This window comes from Drosophila kikkawai, chromosome X (assembly GCF_030179895.1).
Source record: "Drosophila kikkawai strain 14028-0561.14 chromosome X, DkikHiC1v2, whole genome shotgun sequence".
Classification (NCBI taxonomy): domain Eukaryota; kingdom Metazoa; phylum Arthropoda; class Insecta; order Diptera; family Drosophilidae; genus Drosophila; species Drosophila kikkawai.
The window spans coordinates 18,600,771-18,609,157 of NC_091733.1; the positions used below are offsets into that span (position 1 = coordinate 18,600,771).

Here is an 8,387-nt window from a genome sequence, read left to right on the forward strand (position 1 = left end):
ATAATAATAATAGATTATCCAGCAAGGATTCACAGGGTATTTCCTCGATAATAGTTAGTTTCGGTATGATTATCCCTTCTAGTAAAACACCTGTGTTTGTTTTATGCATTGATCTTTATTTTGTGTTACACAATAAGGAATATTAAGTTGCAGTTCGTGTATCCGAAACATACTTATATGACAGAGGCTAGACCGATGATAAACATGCATGTAAATATATATAAATAGAAGAATATGCTCTCTAGTTATTGTTGGTAATATACACATAAGAATACACAATTACGTTCACTATATGTCATCATGATGGGTTGGTAGCCATCAGGCAAGGCCTTACAGCGTACATGCAATGTTCTCCTAAAACTAGAACTCTCTTCTCACTTCTCTTCAGCATTCTTGGCATTTGTTTTGTCCCCTTTTCGATTTAACACGATGGTATCGCTATTAATCGCTTTGATCGATTGGATATTACGTCTTATCAGCTTAGCTTTTGTACAAAAAAGAAAATATCAGAGGGGAGGAGTGTAAACAATTCTACAAAATACATAAATAAATCCACCTAATGACTACAAAACAAATATCGTTGGAGGATCGTTCGTTGACGAATCACCGTTGTTAATCCAAATAGTCCATTGTTTTGATGAACTTCACCACAGATCCAAAAAGTGTCCAGTAGAACTCATCTTCGCCCACGAGCTTCTTACTGAGGAAACAGCTAATGTATTCCACGGTCGACAGTAGATAGGGGGGATTGGCCTGAAGAATAAAGAATCATGTAGGAACTTTCGTTGGGAAACTCTGGGAACTCTGCGAACACTTACCATTATTACAACATATATGAGCACGGGCAGAAGATCATCAGCAGCGGGTACGCGATCGCTGGACATGCGCAGCAGGCTCATGATGCTAGAGATGCAGCTGAAAGGAGAAGAGGATATAACAGAATATAGATAGTGTTTGGAACCAAGAACCGGAGTACACTTTTCCGATAGTTTTTGGAATACTTTTCTACTCACTTGATGATGCACTGCAGCTTCTCGCGTGGGGTCTTGTAGGCAGCCATGTGACTGAGCTGCTGTTGGGCAAACGTCCATGGTGCCTCGCCTAAATACTCCTGGGCGATGCACAGCGACGGATGAGCCGGATGCACGAATCTCTGCAGCTTGCCAATGTGGGCCGATAGCACTTCGTCGCGTGACACATCCGCATCCTCGTTGGGGAACATCACCTGCTCGTACATCTGCTCGAGGAGCATGCGTTCGATGGCCACACGTGCGGCATCCAGCTGCCAGTCATCCTGCAGATCGGCACTAGTGCGCAATTCCTGCAGCAGCGACTCTACAAACTCCTCGGTTAGCTCGACCCGCTCATCGCTGGCTCGTAGCTGGGCGAATTCGGCTTGGAACTCCTCCAGCTTCGCCTGTTGCCGGGCCCAGGCCAGATACATGCGAACCAGTGCCTGGAGCAGGCAACGTTGGCAGCTGCGCGCCTCTCCACTCAGCCGAGCCTCAAGCTGTTCCAGTTGCTCTGTCCGGAGCAGCAGCTGCTGCCGGTGGCGCATCAGGTACTGCAGGTAGCTCTGTCGCCGCTCCAGGTCCCGTTGCAGCTCCGTCAGAAGCTGGCCGTGCTGCGGCCGCTCCAGTTGCGCCAGACAGCGCAATGCCTCGGCCACATGCGAGATTTGCGGCAGCCGCTGCATGCTGGTGCACTGCGCCAGCTGGATTTGCAAATAGATTTGCAGCGGTGTGGCCATCGTCGTCGTGGTCGTGGTAGAGCTGGACGTCGGCCTAAAGTCGCCGCTATGTAGATCAGTCCGGGACAATACTGTTCGGAGCTTCTGCTTCACGCTGCCAAAAACCACCCCCGGGAGATGGCCGACGCCATTCATGTGCTTGTGCAGATCCCCAGACGATCCAGCTGCGGCGCTGCCTCCTAGACGAACGCCATGACCATTGTTATTGCCCATGGAGTCCGAGTTGGTGGCCTCGCTGGAGCTGCTCACCTTGCGCCGGTACTTGGCCAGGATGTCCTCGCTCGTATCACAGTAGTGGGTGCCAAAGTGGTGGCTCACGCATCCGGCATTGGGATCAAAGCTCACGCTCCGATGATCCGCCTGGGCAGTGGCGGCAGAAGCAGAAGCAGATGTGGATGCGGATGGAACCACCGGGGTATTGGAGTGACTTTGACTTTTGGCACTGGCGCTGGTTCCCCGGCGATTCTTGAAGATGCCCTGCTTCAGTTTATTGAAAATCCCAGCACTGTGGGGATGATGATCTCTATCGCGATCTCGCTCCCGCTCTCTCTCCCTTTCTCTGTCTCGTTCCCGCTCCCTGTCCCGGTCCCTTTCCCTATCCCTTTCTCGATCCCTTTCCCGGTCGCGATGATAGGGCTGCTTCTCCTTATCGGCACTGGCATCGAAGCTAATGCTCTTTGGTATGGCTCCGGTGGCCTTGTTCGGTGGCTTCAAGCCAGCGGCTCCAACTCCAGCTGCTGCTGCATCTTCCGCCTCAGCGGATCGTAGGACAACGCCTGCCCCGGAGCCAGCCCCAGCTCCAGCTCTCTCCTCCAGCTGCAATTGCTGCGTTTGCACACATAGGAGCATCTCCTGTTTATCATCATCGGTCTTCGGCAACATGGAGTTAAGCATGATCTCGTGGTTTTCGTAGTTTAAGCTCTGGTGACGCCGCATGCTACCCGCCAGGATGCCGTTTCTTCGGCCATCGATGATGGCCGAACGCTGCTCAATGGAAATGCGACGATGTTCGACATTGGGCGAGGCCCCGCCTCCTGCGGCAGCGGCCTGTTCATCTTGATTAAACATATCCAGGAGCTGCTGCACCAGTCCGGGAGGCTGTTCCAGCTCCCTATTCCGCTCCAGCTCTTCTTTATCCTCGCTGCAATCGCTGAAATCGATTAGATCCCGATGCTTCTCCTTTTCCTTCTCCTGATGGTGCTTCTTCTTCTTTAGAGCCGACCTCTCCCGTTCCCGCTCCCTCTCCCGGTAATGATGATGATGCTCTCGATGATGGTGCTCTCGCTCTCGATCCCGATCTCGGTGATGATGGTGATGGTGCTTACCCATTGGCGGCGGCGGTGCCTCCTCCAGGTTCAGGCTCTGATTGCTGATACTGCTCTCCGCCGATGTCTGGCGACGCATGCAGGATGTGCCCATTAGGGGCGTGGTCTTGCGCCCACTGGAATCAGCTCCACTGCATTTGTACTGCTGCTGGAAGCTGCTCTCGCCCCCCATGACATGGTAGCTGGTACGCACCGAACTCCTGGCCAGAGACGAGGCGCCCATATAGAGATTGGCATCGTCGTACGAGTTGATGGCATCAAAGAAAGCCGAGTCCTCTTGGCTCCGCTCGCTCCCGTTGCCCCGATCCGGATCCGGATCGGGTAACTCGCCGTCGCCACTGCTGCCGGGTGTCTGCTCATCCTCGTCCTCGTCATCCAAGAGCACGGCAGCCTGCGGTGCCGTCGTATCCGATTTGGCCGTAATGGAGACATTGTCATCGGTGTCTATCTCGGCCAACTTCTCTGAATCACTGGCCAAGACATCGGTGCTCCAATTACTCTCCGATCGCTGATCGGAGGCATCCAGCTGGGGTCCACCGCCACCGCCACCGCCGACAACGACCACTCCACCAGCTCTGGCCAGGGCTTCGACCACAAAATTATTATCGCCCGGCAGGACAACGGCAGAGGGTATCAGCGGCGTGGAGAAGTTCCTGTTGTTGTCCCTATCACCAGCGCCACCCCTCTCACTGCCGGTGGCATCCAGCGTGTTCTCCGAGTCCGAGGCCAGCACATCCGTGGACCAAGTGTCCGATATGATGCTCACATTCTCGTCGCCCTCGAACTTTTTCAGCTCAAACTTGCAGAACTTGTCATCGATGTCGGAGCGGGCCTTGGAAAGTAGCATCTTTTGCATTTGCGGATTGTTGGCCGCCGCCCGCGAGTGAACGCCATGGTGGTGATGATGATGATGGGCCAGGTGATCGCCGACAGTCCCATCGCCGCCATCCGTTACCTGGGACGAGGGTGTGTCCCGGCCACTGATATTGGGCGTTCCGCGACCAGAAACATTAGCCGACACCATGTCCGATAGGTTATCCTCATTCTCATGGACATCTCGCTCCTGCTGCTCCTCCAGGTCTAGGGAACTGGCCACTGAATGGGCCGCCTCGCTGATTGCCTCCAAGTTATCCGAATTCCCAATGGAGGCATCATCCTGGGGTCTTCTCATTGCCTCCAGACTGCTAACGTCATCGTTGTTTGATGACGGCGCCAGGGGAGCGGTGTGCGTAACCACTGCTGGCAACAGATTGCTACCATCCTGCCCGATGCAGTTCATCTTTAACACTTCCTCCTCCGTCAATGGCTTCAGCTTGGACTTGGCGCCGGCATTATAGAGGCTGAACAGCAGCACGGGATCGGAGCCCGAGGATCTCGTCTCGTCAAGGGCAAGGTGCTGATCATTAGCTGCTGGGATCGGTATGGTGGCACCGCAGGAACTTAGGCTGGTGTTGCTGCCACTGTGCGAGGAGTTGCTAAGCTCGAGATCAGCACCGCCGCCTCCATTTGCAGTTGTGGCATTGGCGGCGATGGCTTGGCCGTTGGTCAGGGGCGGTTCCACCTGCACGGTATTGTGATTACTGCTGAAGCTCATGCCCTTGGCCAGCTTCTTTTTGGTGGCCTTGCCCAGCCTCATGAGGTTGGCCTTGTTGCTGCTACCGCCGCCCTTTTTAACCTTTTCGGGGCTCTCGCGGGACATGTCCTGTGCCACATCCAGTGGCTGTTGCTGCTGCTGCGGCTGCTTGGGTATCCTGCTGAGAATTCTATGCAGTCGCTGCCTCTCCTCCGCAGATATATCGTATTCCTCGCGGGAAATCAGTAGCCGAAAGAACTCCACAAACTGACCCAGTTCCCTTTGATTGATGGCCAGCTGGGAGCGTTCAAAGTCGCTTTGCTGCGGCAATATGGCCACCACATCCTCACCGGTTTGTCCCAGCATTAGGAGATCCATTAGCTGCACCAGTTCGCTGTCCTCGTCGTTCAATGCCAGCCGCTGGAGCAAGCGAACAATCTGGTTGAGATTATGCCGCATCCGTTCGCTAACGTTCACATCGATGATGCCCAGGAGATCGGCACTCGCTATTGCCGGCGAAATGAAGTGTGTAAACACCAGATCCGTCAGCAGATGGCGGATATCCTGTTCCTCGTGGGTTAGCGATTGCCTCAGTTGCTGGCTAAGCGTTTGCAGCAGCCACCTCAGGGAGCTGGGGAAGAGCGCCCAACTCTGCTGGAGACTCTTCACAAACACCTGGACGTGTGAGTGGAGTTTGCCCAGAGTTTCCGCATGGAATCGAGCGACATTTCGCTGGTACTCCTCCTTATTCTCATCCCCTTCCAGGCCAAAACGCTTCTCTCGCTCGCGCGGTGTAAATGTCTGCATCAGCTTGTGCGGATCCAGATCCAGCCAGATTTCATGCTCACTTAGCACACTCATTAGCGGCGCATGGAGGGCGGCGGTTAGGAATATCCTGGCCGAGAAAAGACTCTCCACCAGCCGTTGATACAGGCGGGCAAAGGAGCTGCTATTGGTTCTCAGCAGACGTCGAGGCTGCTCGCTGGTCAGCAGCTGAACTTCGATCAGTTCTCGCAGCAGTTTCAGCAGCAGCTCCACATCCTTGGTGTTGATCGCATTCCCGTAAAGCCCCGTGGCAATTGTATTAATAATCTGGCCAAGAGCGCTGGCTGAGAGCAGCGACAGCCGATCCGCGGTAGCCAGGGAAAGGGCCAGCAAATAGGGTGTGTTGTACAGGTAGTTGAACAGATCCTCATAGGCCAAGGCGTGCTGAGAGATTATACACACATATTTATTTTAGATTATGCTGATTTGGATGTCTCCTATGCCAGTACTCACTTCATATGGAAGCAGCTGCTTGGCGTCCACAAACTGGGCACTGTCATAGGCACTTGCTCTCCTGCAGGATAGCAGAGGATCCTGATCCGTCCTAGCCAGCAGCATTTCGTTGAGAATCTGCCGCTGCTGGGCACAAACAAAGGCCAACTGTTGGGGGAGAGAACACAATTAAATTATATTGGTAATTAAATCCCAACTAATTATTAAGAAATTACCTTGGTAATGGTCCCCGCATTTGTTTCCAAGGCCGATGTGAGCTGGGCAAAGGTCGCCTGTTCCTGCTGTATAAAGAGCTGCTCCTGGCGAAGAGTGCGTGCAAGATCCATGATCTCCAGCAGATTTCCAGCCGCTGGGGGCTCCATGGTGAAGCCGCTTATCCTGACCGGCTGTAAGTAATTGAGGGAAATTAAAATTGTAAATTCATATTTAGTGCACGCGAAAATGGAAGCCCTGCATCTCAGGCACAGGGGGAGAGAAAAAGAGCATGTGACGTAGAAGCTTGCACTAAAATATGCACTGGCATGTATGTATGCATGTACATGCATGTAACTAGCCCGCCTTCCTTGTTAGATATTGTCATTTTAGCGTTGAAAATAAGTACTTACATATGTACTAATACATGTACATACTTTAAAAGCACAAACAATGGGGTGTTTTGTTTGCAATCTCGGTTTTAGTTTTCGGTTTTGCCTTGTTTTTGTTTTTAGGCCTTGGTCAAGGGCAGACATCAATTACGAAAGCCAATGCCCTACCACTAACTAATACAGGCATGCGCTATCTCCCTCTTTCGTTCATGTGGTACTGCAACACATGGAGCCGCAATCAGGTGGCAGCCGAAAGAAAGGGAGACAGCAACACAGAGAGATACAGGGAGAGAGAGCCCAAGCGGTAGAGATGCCCCGCAATGAGACAGCAACAAATATTTGCGCCTCAATTAACGGCTGTTTGTATGCAACTAAAGTGGCGGTCAGATTAGTAGTAACTACAAAATAAAAAAATAAAAAACTCCTATTACAAGAAATACACTAAAAAAAGTATAGCATTATTAAAAAAATTATCTTAAAATTATATTTCAAATAAAAGCATTCAAGAAATTATTATTAATAATTATAAAATACAGCCAATAATAAAAATACAGTCCATTATCGCCAAATAAAATAATTAAAGTTTTAAACATATTTATATACTAATTGCACCTGTGATACTCTTTTTTAGGCACCTGCTGTAAGGTTTAGGAAATGAGACGGGGGAGCGACAGAGAAAGAGCAGTGGAAGCGGAAAGTATGTACAAATGTACGCATATGAGCCATTGTATTTGCTTTCAATTTTATCTTATCGATAGGTGTGTGAAAGTCTTAGGAGGCGTTTTCAGATAAACAATAGCTCATAGCTGGGAATATGCAGTACTAAAATTTAAATTAACAACGGGGCTGACGTCGTTGTTCTGTAAGTGTAATGAACGGGGAAAAGCAAAAAGTTGCGGAATGTGCAGAAAACAAAACAAAACTGATTTGTTGCGCTCATTAAACACATCCGAGCGAGAGAGATAGAGAACGGGAGGGAGGAGATGTGGGAGAGGAGCTTAAATGGGGGGTGGACATTGGCCGTCTCGCTTGCTCTCATTTGATATCCGTACATATATATGTGTGCATTAATAGCTTAGGTTATTTGGTTATTTGCCGTGCCAAGCACTGAAAATAATACAGCGAATGAGTGGAGAATGCACCAAACAAAAACAATAACAACAGCAAATAAATGAAAAGTAAAACCAAAGCGTAGGTCCGTTATGTGGGCGATATTTAAATGTGTGTATGTTTGTGTGAGAGAGCTAGCAATAGGCGAAGGCCAAATAGAGCTTGTTGTTGTTATTATTACGAATGCTACTCCACATCTTCCTCTTCTTCTTCTTCGTCACCTGCCTCTCACTTCACAAACACTTCTTCATTCACCACCTCCCCCTCATTGTTTTCTTGTTGTTTCTTATGAATGAAAGTCTCGGTTTTTGTAAAATTGTCGGATGTGGTAGCCGCAGGCACTCACACGTTTCACACACACATATATGTATTTTGCTTTTCACCAATGTTTTCTGTTTATCGTAAAAGAAGATTTTTGTTCAACTTTTACTTACTGCAACAATAAAAAATACGCGTCTTTGTTTTTGTTACGGGAGAAGGGGAGGAGGAGGATAAAAAAGGAACAACAAATACGTGCTGGTCGCGAGTCGCGTACTTAATGTAGTATTTTTGCAGTATATTTCGAGCTCGGGCGTTGCCAGATGTTCGAATGTTAAAATAACCGCACAAGGGACTTTGGAGTACAAGTTTCTTCTTAGTATTTTATAGTCTCGGTATATGTTACCGTACATACCCTTAATATGTTATCAAGAAATATACCGTTTTAATGTAGTATTTCTTGTTTGTGCGCCTGCAGCCATGGCCACACTGACACCGACCTGATCAAC

General features: G+C 50.0%; 1 protein-coding gene across 1 annotated transcript; it reads right to left on the reverse strand.

Annotated features, from left to right (window-relative positions):
• Window positions 1–95: 95 nt before the first annotated feature.
• Gapvd1 (GTPase activating protein and VPS9 domains 1) lies at window positions 96–8,155 on the reverse strand. The gene is made up of 6 exons (XM_017169970.3): window positions 8,055–8,155; window positions 6,142–6,312; window positions 5,927–6,073; window positions 1,014–5,857; window positions 819–915; window positions 96–753 (listed from the first exon to the last, which is right to left on the reverse strand). The coding sequence occupies exons 2-6, from the start codon at window positions 6,286–6,288 to the stop codon at window positions 613–615; spliced, it is 5,376 nt and encodes a 1,791-aa protein (XP_017025459.1). The 5' UTR covers window positions 6,289–6,312; window positions 8,055–8,155; the 3' UTR covers window positions 96–612.
• Between the last annotated feature and the right edge of the window lie 232 nt (window positions 8,156–8,387).